Source organism: Pyxicephalus adspersus, chromosome 3 (assembly GCF_032062135.1).
Source record: "Pyxicephalus adspersus chromosome 3, UCB_Pads_2.0, whole genome shotgun sequence".
NCBI lineage: Eukaryota > Metazoa > Chordata > Amphibia > Anura > Pyxicephalidae > Pyxicephalus > Pyxicephalus adspersus.
The window spans coordinates 17955965-17971639 of NC_092860.1; the positions used below are offsets into that span (position 1 = coordinate 17955965).

Genomic DNA, 15675 nt, shown 5'->3' on the forward strand with positions numbered 1-15675 from the left:
TGCCAAAAATTTGCCAAACCTTTACCCCAAAATGTACACATTTATCACAATGTATTGAATTTAGTTTGGCCAGCCTAAAGTGGAATTCATGATAGTTTTGGAGAGAGTGGGCAAAGGTTGGAATAAATAAATGGAAAGGAAGATTAGTGGGCCCTTTTTTTACATTATACATATACTATACAGTTACTATTTATAAAAACTATTCACAAAAAATTCACCTAACTTTGATCCAAAATGTGCATTTTTTTACATTGGACTGGTCTTAGTTTGGGCTGCTTTAAGTGGAACTCTTGGTGGTTTTGGAAAGAGTAGACAAACAGTTAGAACCATTTGCAGATTGGTATTGCCATTTGTGTTCACGTACTTACTAGTTTAAAAGAGTCCGTTTTTTAGCGCAGCCCCTTCCCTCTGTCCTTCTATGATTCAATGTCAGCCATTCTGAAATAGGGGTTATTGAAACCCTGGGGTTCCTCCAGAAGTTGCCAGGAATTACTTGAGTTTTGGCTGATTGATCTTCCATAGAATGGTGTCTGCATAGTTCTGGGGCCAACACCACTTGACAGAGCCAGCTGCATGAAACAAGGAACCTGTCTAGAAAGGTTTCACTTATTTATGGAGGTCATTTTTTCCATTGCAAACCAATACAAATATTTCCCCACTGGTTGAGTATAGCCGGGGTTCCCTAAAACCTGGACATTATTTTAAAGGTTCTTGGGGGGTCAAAGAGACTGAGAAAGGCTGCTCTAAGTACTGATCCAGCTTTACTAGTTGTCCCTGATTGATGACATCAAATCCAAGATGGCGGCACTCAACAGTTTTAGAACTTTTTGATGTCCATATGAGGGAGGCGTTTAGGGGTAAATCACACATGTGTATATATATATATGCAATGAAAATAACATTTGATCTGATGGGAAGACTTTTCTTAAAATTATTGCCAGGCTGCTGGGTCCTATAACAAAAAATAATTTAAGAATATTGAGAATTTCTAAAATGCATTTCTGTTTACTGCTGACCTTTCTGTCCCCCAGGCCTCCTCTCCTGGCTCTTTCCAAAGCATTGTGATGCTCGTAGAAAAAGAGACATCTCCCCAGCTGGAAAGAATTCCGGGGCTGCAGGTAAGTGACAGTCTACCTTTCTAACACCATGAGTTGTTTTTTTATAAACTATAGGCAGCTGTGCTTTTAGGGCTTTTGTATTCACATTTCATGACTGCAAATGCATTAAAGAAACGCTCCTTCTGTAAAAATTATAGTCTTTATCCCTATGTCGGTTTTTGTAGCCACTTTTACTTACCATGTTGTAGCGTGGCAGAACTAAATCATCAAAGCACAAATTAAACCTAGGATGAAGGGAATTATTAGGGCTATACTTTCGCTAGAAGCACTGGGAGATTAGGACTGGCAGTTTTTGGTGTGGTGTGTGATACCTCTGAGACTTCTTTGTAGTTCTAACACTAATTTTTCCTGTAGCTTCAACCCCATCATTAATCCTCCTCTTAACATTAACACTCATTCTAACACCCCTTATGACAATAAAACCGGATCTGTAATCCCTGTAGTTTCAACTCTCATAGTAACCCACCTTTTACCACGACCCTAACTCTCAGCTCAACCTTTGCATGAAAACTGAATTTAACCCGCAACAATCACCTATCCCCACTCCGTTACAGGGTGCCACCATCTTCTTTCTCCTTTTCATCCTGGAGATGATCTTTGGCCATCTTGAATGGCCAAGTTGGGATGACATCCATTCATTCATTCCAGGTGTGAAAGGAAAGCCGTAATTTGACAGCTGGGTGGTGATCAGGCAGGCAAGAACGGTTATTGCAGAATGGGGCATTGCCTGTTCTTTTCTACAATATCCAGTTGCCTGAATTGCCAATATTCAAAGTGGGACTTTAGTTCCACTTTAACCCTCCCTGTAACCTCAACTCTTACTTACACCTTCCTTGAAGCCCTAACACTAAACTCTCCTGTAACTTCATCCCTAAGAATAATCCTCCCTGTAATATTATTATTATTATTAGAGGAAAGATCAAGGAGAAGGAGCAGGGAAAAGTTGCCTTGAGACTTAGCTCTGATGAGGTCATTGGCCACTTTCACTTACATAGACACCCCTTATAACCTCAACATTGGATTTCCCTGTCTCTTTAATTTTCATTTTCCACATTGCTTGGTGTGTCACACCCCTCTAGGTGTGAGTCTCTTGGTGATTGAAGAGCAGGAAAATCTTGTGAGAGTTCTATTGCAAGACTCTGCTCTGTACTCCCCAAGATCTAAACTGAGAATTACAGAGGGTAGGGTCCCTGATTATGCTAAACATAAAGTAATTAGGTTGCCAAGCCTGGTATGTGAATAAATATAAAGAAAACAAAAAGGATGGCTCTTTATGGCAACAATGGGTTCAATAAAGTCAGTGTATTGAAAGTTGATACACTATACAGAGTTCAACTACTCAAGGTAAACCATAAATATTGCAAGTGATCATATTTACAATGATCTATAATCAATTATTGCTTGGAACCCGACTCGTTTCACCATTTCTGCTTCTTCAGGGGACATCACAAAGGCTTATAATGATCAGTCAAGTAAAGAAAACAGTATTATATAAAGTAGTATATTAGCCTTAGTATATTAGTACATTAGTATATAAGCCTTTGTGATGTCCCCTGAAGAAGCTGAAATGGTGATATGCGTCGGGTTCCAAGCAATAATTGAGTAGTTGAACTCTGTATGCTGTACAAACTTCCAATACACTGACTTTATTGAACCCATTGAGCCATTCTTTTTGTTTTCTGTATATTTGTTTGTCCACATACCAGTCTTGGCAACCTAATTACTTTATACTTAGCATAATCAGGGACCCTACCCTCTATATTTCTCAGTTTAGATCTTGGGGAGTACAGAGCAGCCACATTCTTGTGTAAAGACACTCTTGCAATGGAACTCTCACAAGATTTTCCCGCTCTGCAATCACCAGGGGACTTCCTAGAGGGATGTGACACACCAAGCAATGAAGGTAAGGTAAGTAAAATTCCAGTTTTCTAACTTTATAATGTTTGCAGTACATTTTTACCCCTTTACCACCCAATAGGTTTGTTCAATCTTCTTATGAAATGGAAATGATGGATATATTAATATTAAGTTTGAGGTTGATCACCTCTACCTTCTATTTTAAAGACATCTTTCTTTTTTATCAGTAAATGTGACTTGGAAGGTGATTAATATTTTCTTTTTCTCTGTGTACAGGTGGAAGTTCTGACGTCACTAAAATCACTGGGCCGTTCGGTGGATATAGGACAGCTGACCTGGGACCTTGGAGGCACATATCCGTACTGTCACAGCGAGTGGGTCCAATTTTATCAGGTGCCACTGCCTGCTAACAAGCTGTAAAGTGTAACTAAACGATTCATGGCTTGGTGTGTCTGTCACCGCATCTAATATCACACCTGGTCTGCATGTTAAATGCTTGTCTGCTTCTGATTTATGACGGAAACACACCAATGAGCAACACCGGAGAGCCATCAAAGTTCGGCTGCATCTACTGTGAGCAGTTTAGGAACCATCTTGTTCCATTAGTAAGACAGATGTCAGCACTAAGTGTACATCGCACTGGATTTACATGGCCGGCAACATGTGTTGCTGGTCTTCATTAGTCTCTCTGGTAAAAGTTGGGAAAGACATAAACATATGTCTTCTATGCTGCAGGCTGTTCATCTGCCACTATTTAAGGTATTTATTCAAAAGACTATTAAAAGAGACCTGTCATTACATTAATTTAGAGGCAAGCTCTGTTGATGTTCCTCTGAAAATGGTAGTTGACTGGCTGTCATTGTAATTCTAATATTTTAATATTTCCAAGTAACTTTCTGGCACAACTATGTAGATGTAGAGGTCATTGGCTGCATGCCAATGTTAGTTTAATGACCCACAAAGTATTAAAACGGTAGGACTGGCATTTGGGGACAAATTATACTGTGGTAGCAAACTCTCATAGAATGGTTCCTTTAATTTTTTTTATTTTAAGGCTGATGAAAAAGTTTAAATATAGGTTTAAATCTTCTTTCTGGTTGTTTGGGGTTTAGTAAAGTTATATCTACATCCTCTGGTATGGAGTGCCATTTCTCCAGTTCTTTTCTCTATGATATAAAATGAATAAAGCATCCAGCATACATTAAGGTGACCCCCTATATTGGTCAGAGAGTAGGAACACTGAGTGAAATAAGTAGGTAGCCATGAGTAATCTCATCATTGAACCAGTATGCAGATTAGGCATTTTGTAAGGCCTTAGATGGCCAGGCTGCAAGAAATTTCAGAAGAAGGTCAGCAATGGTGGCCTCTATATTTCTCTTAGTAAAGGTTTCGTTTAAAGTGGTTTGTGCTTGCTCTTCCTGCATGTAAGGTAAGGGCAGTCACGGTCATGCAGATATGGCTCCAAGGATTATGTTGGGGATTTTGGTTAGCCAATATAGACCATGGCCTAGAACACAGTTACCCAGGTGTGATTCACTCTTGTTTCCCTTCAATTTAGACTCTCTGTCAAATTTTTTGTGTTGTCTGCATTCCCAGAGGGGAGATCCACCCTCTTCATTTATCTCGGTGAATATCACCAAGAGGAAATCCACCAAAAATTGAATCACCATAATAGAACAACAGGTGAGGAAAAACCTTCAATTAGGACACCTGTTCTCAGCGTATCTCTATAGGGTGAAAATGTTCACTTTCTATTTCTATACATCGTTTCTATATATCATTTGATGTCTTTAAAGCAGAAAGTGAAGGAAAATCTCCCAACTGTGTGACAGCAGAAAATAACTACATAGGTTTTAACTATCTCCTCCTATACAAATATGAATAGGTTAAATTTATGGCATAAGGATTTACAATCCTAAAAATCTCCAGTAGTCTTTCTGCTTCTAGACATGGTGTTCTTTTATTTTGTCAGTGTGATACTAAGTCAAGCTAATCTGCTCAGATAAGGGGAAAGTGGCACAGACCAGCTGGCCTTGGGGGAAAAAATGTGTAAACTCGGGCCTTGTACCAGGGGAAAGCACTACATAAGGGACCTGCCATTTCCAGAATATCCAGGGTTCCTATGTGCTGACAGTGCCTGCCTAAACCTTTAACATAACAGAGCTTTTTTTGTCTTAGGCAATTAACATTTTTGCTTTTAGGATTCTTTATAGAGAAATCATTTACAGTCCTTCAGGTGGAATCAATATGTACTAGGACGTGTTTGCTCAGCTTTCAATATGTGCTGTAAAGTTCCTTCAGGAAATAATTAAACTGTTAATGCTTAAAGCTTAATTCCAGGTTTATTTCTACTTTTTGTATTTGGAATGCTGTCCTAACATCCTTCTTGCTTGAAATTCTGCTGCATGATGCCAACAATGACCCTGCTGCATTGATGACAAGAGAACTCCCTCTTTACTCAAAGTGATGACTTCATATTTTGTTACCACCACCACTAGCAGAACATTTTATTGTCTGGCCCTTTCGTGCCCACTTTCCATGCCCACTTCGTATTTTGGGACATGTAGTCATAAAGTGGGAGTGCCAAGGATCTCCTCCAACACCTTGATCCCTCTAGTGGTAGCGTGACCTCAACTTACCCTACTAAAAAACTATCTTTGAATAAATTCACTAACCAGAATAAATATACAGATATAGAATTTCAACCTTTCTCTGACTTTCAGGTCAAAGACTCACAAAACCAGTGTGGGTTCTCCTTAACATGAATGAATCGCTAACAATTATTGGTTCCATGGCTATTAATTCATTTAGCCGTTGCACATGTGAACAGCCTAGCATTTTCTTATAGAAAAGGTTCTGATGAAATATCTGTTTTGGCATCTTGGTCCTTAAGAATCGTAAATAAGTTTAAAAATAGCATAAATCAGATAGCTTCACATGGAGTCCACAAATGTATATTTATAAAAAGTTGCTTCAAATGATTATAGCAGCTCCAAACTAGAGACTATGGACTATATGAGTAGGTAAAACCATCATCAGCATTTTCTGACTTTTGAAAAAAAGGAGACTTTTAGAAACCCCTTGGCTTTCCTTATTCTTCTATCATTAGTCGATAGATATATGAGCCAATCAATGGCACACAACTGGAGAACCTCACAAGAAGAAGCTGCTTTTTTCCTAAGAACTTTAACCTATACTAGACCTTATACTCAACCAGACGTTTAAGGTTGAAGTTCCTTAATCTTCTCATGTTACCATTGCACCTTGTCTCATTGCTCTTTTTCCTCTCTTTGGTCCAGAAGCTGGATGCTTTCCTAGCAGACCTACGTAAGGCCTCTGACTTACTACAGCATGCCATCCAGGAGTTGGGTGAAGGCAACACTCCACAGGACTCAAAGGTATGTTTCTGAGCCCCGAAGTAATATGCAGCAGAATAGTAGAACCTAGACTGATCCAAAGTATAAATTCTTGATATTCCCGCAGGAAGCAGAGGAAAAGATGAATCAATATCGGGAGCTGATGAAGGTGGTTCTAAGTGATTCACGTCTGGTGACGTTACAACGGGAAGGAGGGACCACCTTGGCCAGGCTGCGCAAGGAGGCAACTCGCTTCTGCTGCTCCAAGGATGTCAGGTGTGCTTTTATTATATTGAATTGTCCTAATTTTTTCCATGGTAAAATAAAAAGCTTTTGGTCAACATATACTTTTCAAGGTACCTTGTAGATAAGTGGAAGGGTCCACGTCAGTTTTTCTAAACCAAAGTTCCTCCAGAGTTTGCTAGGGGATCCTTGAGCAATTTATAACTCCCAGCTCAGTTTAACTGACACTAATGATCTTTTTGGATATCGGGCCAGAAATGTAGGAGGTATTCTTCCCACTGACCACAACACTAATGTACTCTGAGCTGTGGATATAGTAATTATATCAGGGGTACCCTGATGACCTGAAAGGTAGTTTAATGGGTTTCCCCGCCTTAGAAAAAGTCGAGTAACACCACTCTAATTACTAATAACATATAACTAGTCCCATATTATGTGGGCAATGTATGTAGTGACCATGGCAAGCCTATGTGACAAGGTAACAATATAAGAAAACAATTGGGAGACAGGGAACGAGTTGTCATCCTATAACTAAAAATGCCTAAACAGGGACTATGGAAGGGAATGAAAACTTGATAGAAGTTCTAACACTTCATTACTCTGTCCAAAATAAAATCCTTTTTTTTGCCTGGAGTGGGGAATTAAGTACTGACAGAGAAGTGTTACCGTGCCCTAATATTTTAAATTGCACAAAATGGCCCGTGTATAGGCAGAACGTTCACTAAGGTTTGGGACACATGGGAAAATTTTTACTTTTAACCTGATGTAGCCATGGGATCTGAAGTTAATCGGCTGAGAATTTTGCAACTAATCAGTCATAAGTGGCGATGTCTTTTGGATTTTAAATCAGATGCAATTAGATCGGATGTGTTGATAAATACTAAAATCAAAAATACACAGTCATATGGTGTTTATGAACGATCAATCAAATCTGATTGGATATCCCATTACTTTCTATCCAAGAAAAACAATAAGAAGGGAATATCATATGCACAGGTGCAGTGTTTTGGGACTTCCAATTGATTACATATCAAATAATTGATAAGATTGGTGGTAGCATGCAAAATTGTCAGCTTGTGTGCACCAGGACTGTGTAGGTATAATGCAAATTCTTCCCTCTCTTCCACTGAAGCATTTAGGTACACTAGATGTCAGTGTAACACTGCTGTGATGTAGATGAGCTCTGATCCCTATTACAAGCTGAGCTGACCTCATTGGGGAGTGATAGGTGTTAAATACTGCTCATTACATGTTCTCTGGGCATTCAGCCTTTGTCAGCAGCCAGCCTTTTAGCACACAGCCTTTCCTGCCAGTGACTTCAAGCCCCGGGTCAGTGGCCTGAAAAATCGCGTTATGAAAAATACGATTTTGTAAATGCTGAGCGGAGCATCAAAGTGATGCAACCTTTAACTCCTACACAAGAAAACAGAATATAATTACACACAAATAATTAAAGAGCATGCAAATCCATAAAGCAGATTGTAGGGCCAGGGAGTTTATTGAGTGTCATGTTTAATTTTGACCCCATCCTCTGCCCATGCTTGTCTGATCTGCTGCTTGAAGCGAGACCGGTGGCCAGAGCCTCCATCTTGCTCTTCTAGCTGTCAGATTTGCAGAAGTCGTTGGCAAAATCGGTAATTTAGAGATGAAAGAGTGCACAGCTTTGCTTTTAGATACTTTTTTTGTAGCCAAAAAATTAGAAATTCACAAAATGAATCTTTTACATTTCTGGTAAGCCAATTTGTATTGTAGCCACCAATAGTTGATAGAACAACAGTCAGCAGTGATTAATGTGGATCTGCCATCTTCAGACATACAATATTTAAACACAAAAGTTTCAAGCCCATGTATTTTTTTTAAATCATTGTATTTATTTTTTGACAAATAATTTAGGTATAGGTATCACAGCATTCTGGCCTTGCAGCGCTAAGGTATTAAATCAAATCTTGGCTAGGACACTATCTGTTTGATGTTTGTATGTTCCCCCCATACAAAACTCTACAGACTCCAATGGGGACTTTCAAGGCAAATACAGTAAACCAAAATGTATTAAAAGCATACAATTTATAAATATTAATAAAATTACCATTAAAAAGCTCCCGAACAGTCTATTAGAAATCTCAAATCATACATTACAATACACTATTTACATTTTATTACATACACATGTTAAATTATATTCCTACTTAAATCGTCACCGCGATACAGTATATCTCATTTCTACCTCCTCATGATTACTTGGAGCTGATATAAAAATAGGAATAGAATAGAAAAATATTTTTATATCAGCTGCAAGAAATCATGAGGAGGTAGAAATGAGATATACTGTATCATTGTAACATGTAAGTAGGAATATAGTTTAACGTGTGTATGTAATAAAATAGTGTATGTAATGTATGATTTCTACACATATATATTATGTTTAGATCTAAATCATCTCCTGAGGAAGCAGCTTTTGTCTGTGAAACGTGTTGAGGAAGATCTGAGATTTGTAATAGACTGCCCAGGAGCTTTTTAATGTTAGTATGTAATTTTAATAATAATATTATATTGTATGCTTTTAATACATTTTGGTTTGCTGCACCTGTCCCCATTGGAGTCTTTGGGGTTTTGTATTGTATAAATATGGGATGTGGAAGCATTTCATAAAAAGAAAGTACTTATGCGGGACACAATTCCCGGGTTCTAAATGTTCTCCCCATGTTTAATTGGGCTTCTTTGTTGTACTTTGGTTTTCTTTCCACATCTCAAAACATATTTGTAGGCCAATTGGTGTTCCCCCAAAGTTGCACTTAGATAAGGACTAGGGGCTAAATTGTAAGCCCCTTATGAGGGACAGATAGTGATATGACTCTAGCTCTGATGAATCTGTCAGTGATATAGTGAAATATATGTTAATAATTAACATTTGTTTTGACATCAGTAATAATTCACACAAGCGAGAGAGGGGGCTACACTGGGAGCCAATCAGGATCTGATGCAGTGCCCACATGGACAGGAAACACAATAGGAGAAGGAGGCAGAGAAAGCAGAAGTCATCCTGATCAATGTTTTGCTCCTTTGCCTTTATTCAGTCTTCTGGGGGGAATAGATTTTGACCAAACTGTGTTGCTAACTGAAAGTAGAAGATTTGACTTTAATTCCTGTTAGATGTTCTTGAATCACAAAACATCCTTAAAAAAAAATTAAGAGCGAGTATTTTAGGTTGCACCAACAATATTCTAGGGGAGAGAACTTAACTATCTTTACCGTTGGATAAGGGCCTGTGTGTAGACTCCAAAGTATGGGGGCCTCTTTGTATTCATAAATGCAGATTTAGGATTTGCTGCCCGAAACTGGATTGGCTTCATGTTGAAATGAATATACATTTTTGAAACTATTGCCAAGATTTATACTTATCTGTAGGCAAAAAGAAGAATTATAAATAGACTAAACCTGCATAGCAATAAACTCTGGATCCCTGCAAATGAAACTCTCCGGTAATAGGACCTCTGATACCTCCACCAACTTTTATTCTAGTTCAGCAAAGTTGCAGACAGACTGAACTTCATAAAAGAGCTCAATCAACATTAAAAAGTAAAATATGCAGAAAGGCTCCCACTGTGTAGGTTTATGATTAGTTTACAAGCCAGTCAGACATTTTGATGAGGAGCAAGGGAAAGGTCAAAATTATAAAGACTTGCATTATAGATCTAAAAGAGAGAGTAAAGCAAAGAGCAATACAAGTGGGAAAATGCATTGTATGCAGATTCCTAAAGAGTGTGAGGTCGGGGTCATTAATTAAATTTTATTATAAAGATGGTTATTTCTTCAAAATTATTAAGGTATGCATAGCTACCTGTGAGTCTACACCGCATTTTATAGACACTGTTTAACCCTGAGCCAAGAAAATATGAACAAATGTGCAGTTTTTAAATGAATGCATAATTACATTAATTTGTTTTTTATCCACATAGATTTTATCCTCTAGGATCCCCCCTCCAACCCTACCGGTGCTCCCCCTGTGCCTGTACTTTTTGCGTTTTTACTATCCTTAGATGTGTATATGGCAGTCATGTGATATGCAGGTTATTCTTCACCTTTTCTGCAGCTGTTAATGATACTTAATGCTTGAGAGAGAAGTGATGGCATGGAGACATCAGTGCCCCTTTGGGCATCTTTATATGTAGGTGCATTGTTGTCAGGCCCCCAGGGGGTGGTTCTTTAATGTCTTGCACTGACGGAATTTGCTCAAGCTTCTGGCATGAATGACACCTAAGATTTTTCAAAAGGGTTAGGAAGTCTAGTGACAGGTAGGGATTCCTGCATGGACAGTGCCTGAGAAGAGGTAAGTATTGCAAGCAAATATGCCCTCTGCCAGGCTATAAATAATTACCTCTGATGGTTCTGACATTCCTAGGAGTGCGGTGGAGTCAGCTGTGCAGATGTACAATCACCTGGAGGAACGAGTGCATGCCTTGGTGACCAAGTCCAACCGTAGACTGGAGCTTCTGGAGTCACTGTTAAAGATCAAAGAGCTTGAAGGGCAGTTTGACCAGGTAAGGAAATCAGAAACAATTATTATTATTTTTATTATTATTAATAAACAGTATTTATATAGCGCCAACGTATAAGACAGCCCTGTACATTTAATAGGGGTAAATTATATGCAACCTTTGGAAATCTGGGTGTTTCTGGTTGTAGAAAGAACACACAGGCCACAAAAATAAAAGGAGCCCTTATTAGTTTCCCTCCAAAATTGACCTCAGACTATGGGTAAGTTAGACTTTTACTATAATAGGGGCATTAGATTGTTAGCTCATGTGACACATAAATGGACTTTGTAAAGTGCTAAAAAATATAAAAATACTGTATAAACAAATAATAATTATTGAATAGCACAGAAATTGCCTTTTTGTCACCGAACCCTTGACTAGTCTAAGATATTCAATGTTATTTGGTTCATCTGTCAGTGGTTTTAATGTTGTGGGTAATCAGTGTACACTAGCCATAGAAATTTGTTAAAAAAGATTTGAGCTAGAAACTGTTCAATTATTTGCTCCCTTGACCCTATGCTAAATTTGCTTCCTGTCCATAGCTCACTTCTTGGATGGATGGAGATGGAGACAATCAGCTGAGTGAGATGGATAATATGGAATGGTCTCTGGAAAGCTTGGAGAAATATCACAAAAAGTTTAAGGAGTTTTTCCTCCAAGCAACAGTAAGTTTTAAATAACACACTGTACATATTGCTGAAAAGTACTGGCCCAAGGGGCAGAGGTGTGTTTGCCCCCTCTGAGTCTCTGAGTACTGTACATTATATGTAGCACAACCTTGTACTATATAACCCCATTGTCAATTGATGAATTTCATATTTAGGCTGGTACTTATTTAAAGAACTATATAAATGTTTATATCAATTTGATGTTATTGAAATGATTGTAATGAATAGTCTGGTTTTTAGATATTTATTTGTTTGAATAAACTGTGTTTTTAAGATAATTAACAAAATAAGTAATTATATGAAGGTACATGGAAAAACCCCTCAAAGATGGACCTCTTTGGAGGTAATTTGCAAAAAATAGGAATAGGAATTTAAGCACATACCAATTAGGTATCTAAAAAACTAAGATTGGTAAGATGAGCTTCGCAGAAGCCCCCTCTGTATTCTAACAGGGGACTTTTGATTTTGGTTATTCGTTATCCTGAGGCTTGTAATATACCACTAGTCGTGAATTGGAATACTAATAGTGATACTACTCTTCATAAATTACTTTGCCATATTACTGTTTCATTGTCCAATGACCAGGCTGGTCATCTATGAAGTTGTAAAGATTAAACAAGAAATAGTAATGCTACCTCAAGAAGAGAGATAAGAGCTCCTAGCGTGACAGTGATGGCCAATCAGACCTTTAGGTATTTATTACAACCCAGACATATCAAAGGGGGCACCTAAGGGCTGCATTTGACCATAATAAACTTCTGTCTGGCCTGCACCATAATATTTGGTTCACCCATCACAAGAGATGCCTCTTGGAAAAAGAGCTGGAAGTCTAAACCTAAGAGGAAACTTTTGTATAGGTGGGTGGAAGTCAGTAAGACACTTAGACTTTAGGCCTGAGACATCTCTACAACAGATAGTGGGCCATCATTAAAACAGCGTAAGGTAGCCCAAGATCCAATTATCCTAGAGGTGGTGGGATAAATGACTATGGCATGTAGAAGTTGGCACATAATAGAAGGTTATGGTTATGGGAGGTATGGTTATGTAGAAGGTTATGGTTATGAGAAGGTGTTCCCTACCCACTCACATGGCTATTAACACATCTGACGATACCTTGTTATATTTCTAAAATTAAATATGAGTGGCTTACAAATGTTTCACAGATGTGAGTTTGGATGTGAATTTGGCATGCCTAGTATAATCCCTCCTCTATTTTTTACTTTTTCAACTAACATCGAAATTACAATTGTGTTGAACATAAAATCACCTGAACTGTTTTGATTTAGGTGCATTATAACCATGGGCTGGTCCTTCTGGATAATGCAAATAAATTCAATGGGTCACTGTTTCCAGAGATGGAGTCATTCAAAGCTACAAGAGGAGGTTTCCAGACCAAACTTAGCAGCTTCTACATGAGTGTGGAAAGGCAAAAAGAGGAGCTGGAAAAACTTCTTGATCTCTACAGGTTTTGTGATAAGGTACATGTTGAACCATATTAAATTTATTGGCATAGAATATATGTAATGTTACAGCTGTTTGACATATTATAAAGCATGGCTAATGAATACAAATGATAAGGGACAATTTAGAGTTTCTAAAGTTTCTAAAGTGTGTTTGACTCAATCAGTAGGGTCATGACCTATATTCATATAAATACTATATAACAAGGCAATCTTAATGGAGGAATACCTTGATTCATGAGAAGATTTTTGTCTTAGGTTTTGTTTTGTTGTATGTGTTCTGTATATGGTAATAACTATATGGTTGTTTGTAATTTTTACTAGATCACACAACTCACTGTAAGTTGCAGCCGTTATGTTGGCCAAATAAAGGTGACTGAACAAAGACTTTGCCAACCAGAAACCCAACAGTGCCTTGAGACCTACTTGCAAAGGCTGACAGAAGAACTGTCAGATGACAAATTCCAGGAGATGAAAGAGGAAGCCTACAAACTCAGCAGTTGTCGAGGGTTAGCAGTGTGGAATGAGACCTGGCTGAGATGTCAAGAGGCCAAACAACTTGTGGAAGAGACACTGGAGAAGTGTAAGGATGTACAAGTTGCAATGGCTTTAGGCTGGCATAAGGACGCCACCTTGGCTTCTGGAGTTAGTAGTCAAGGTGAAGACACCGTGGTGAGCTTCTCGAATGATGTTGCACAAGGGAATCGAAAGGAAGTGGAGGAATTTAGGCCTCGTGGTGGCATGCGATCTGCAGAGTCAACAATTATAAACTGTTGTAGTTTTGGTCTTCATGCTGGCTCCATGGGACTTTTTTTGAAGGCATCCAGGAACCATAGGCATGGGAGGGCAAGCAGAGAAACTGTGACTTCCCAAGGGTGTTCAACCACTGATGAGTCTAAGAACAGCAATGGGTCAGATCCAGAGAACACAGAGCTGATGGTTCAGAACTCAAACAATGAAGCTCTGGAGATTTTACATACTCCCAGCCCCAAACTTTCTAGATCTGTCCCAGTTCAGAATCCTTCTTCCACAAGTTCAGATAACTTGCCTTGGAAGCACTATGGTAGAACCAACAGTGATGACTCAAGTAGCCTCTCTCGAGGTGAGAGTGGCAAAGGAATAAAGCAAACGGGAAGGCGATGTCATCTTTCTAGGCATGCTAGCTTCTCCACAGGGGATTCAGCTTCTCAGTATTCCACAGAAAGTTCCTTAGCCATGTCTCCTTTGTTACCAATGGAGCCACTCAATCCTCGCCTACATTGGATGAGAAGAGCTCTGACTGAGTCATCTCGGGACAATGACTGGACAACAAAATTCAACTTTGCGTAAGTCAAAGTTTTTATCAAAGTTTTCAATAGTATATTTTATTGCTTTTTATGTCCCCCATCAGAGTTTTTTTTTTGTATAATTAACTACTCTATTAAAAAAAAGGCCTTTAAATATATTTTTGACATGGTAGGATACTTACCTTGGCTGTGCTCTGCCACTGTTCTGTTTATCTGCTTACCTGAAACTAATGACCCCCACCCCCCTCCCCATATGACAGCCAAAATAGCCAACTTCCAGGCTTCAAGCTGAATTCTGTAAGTATTAGGGGAGATCACATGCTACCTCATTCCTGGAAGTACCAGATGAATACACCAGTGTAGAAGTACAAGGAAGGTATGGGTGTGGGGAGTGGGGGTTGAGTGAACAAGAGTACCTGCCATTGTGCTCTAAATAGACACAGCAAGAGATTCTCTTTGAGAAAAGGTATTTTGTAGAAACGGACATTTCTCCTTCACCACAGGTTACCATTAAACTGTAATTTATAAAATATCAGTCATGAAAAAGATAACTGGCATACCCCATCAGTGAATACATTTCTATTACCTACTTATTGCCTTTTGTGACTGTGTCTCCTATGTCTTTGTTGAATTAATATGGGATTTTTCTATTTTTTGTGCCTTTCCAGGAAACTTCACAGAATAATGGAAGAGCTGCTTACCACTGAGCGAGATTATGTGTGTTCGCTGGGGTATGTCCTTTCCCACTACCTTTGTGAGATGGATCAGCCAGACCTCCCACCGGCCTTGCGAGGTCAACATGCTGCCGTCTTTGGGAACCTGGAAAAAATCTATGAGTTCCACAGTCATATTTTTCTCCAGGAGCTGACCAGCTGCAGACGGGATCCCAGCCACGTGGGTCGGTGCTTTCTTAAGCATGTAAGTGAACTGCAAATCCCCTTAACCACATATATGTGTATGATTTAGAAGGGATGTCCACTTTTTAGTTCCTATTTTCTGCAGCAATTTACAGTTCCTATATTATTTATGAAATCAAATATAAATCAACAGAAAAATTATCAAGGTTATTATTATTATTATTATTATTATTATTAATAAACAGGATTTATATAGCGCCAACATATTACGCAGCGCTGTACATTAAATAGGGAT

The 15675-nt window shown here is 38.6% G+C and overlaps 1 protein-coding gene across 2 annotated transcripts in view; it reads left to right on the forward strand.

Moving 5' to 3' along the window:
• The window catches only part of KIAA1755 (KIAA1755 ortholog), a 49678-nt gene that overhangs the window by 16482 nt on the left and 17521 nt on the right, over positions 1–15675 (forward strand). The window contains exons 6-14 of one of the 2 annotated variants that reach the window (XM_072403748.1): positions 1032–1118; positions 3252–3368; positions 6275–6373; positions 6459–6607; positions 10974–11112; positions 11652–11774; positions 13064–13255; positions 13562–14562; positions 15192–15441. In XM_072403748.1, coding sequence (XP_072259849.1) covers positions 1032–1118; positions 3252–3368; positions 6275–6373; positions 6459–6607; positions 10974–11112; positions 11652–11774; positions 13064–13255; positions 13562–14562; positions 15192–15441 — 2157 coding nt within the window. The remainder of the gene's footprint in view (positions 1–1031; positions 1119–3251; positions 3369–6274; positions 6374–6458; positions 6608–10973; positions 11113–11651; positions 11775–13063; positions 13256–13561; positions 14563–15191; positions 15442–15675) is intronic. The other variant, XM_072403749.1, reaches the window with a different exon arrangement.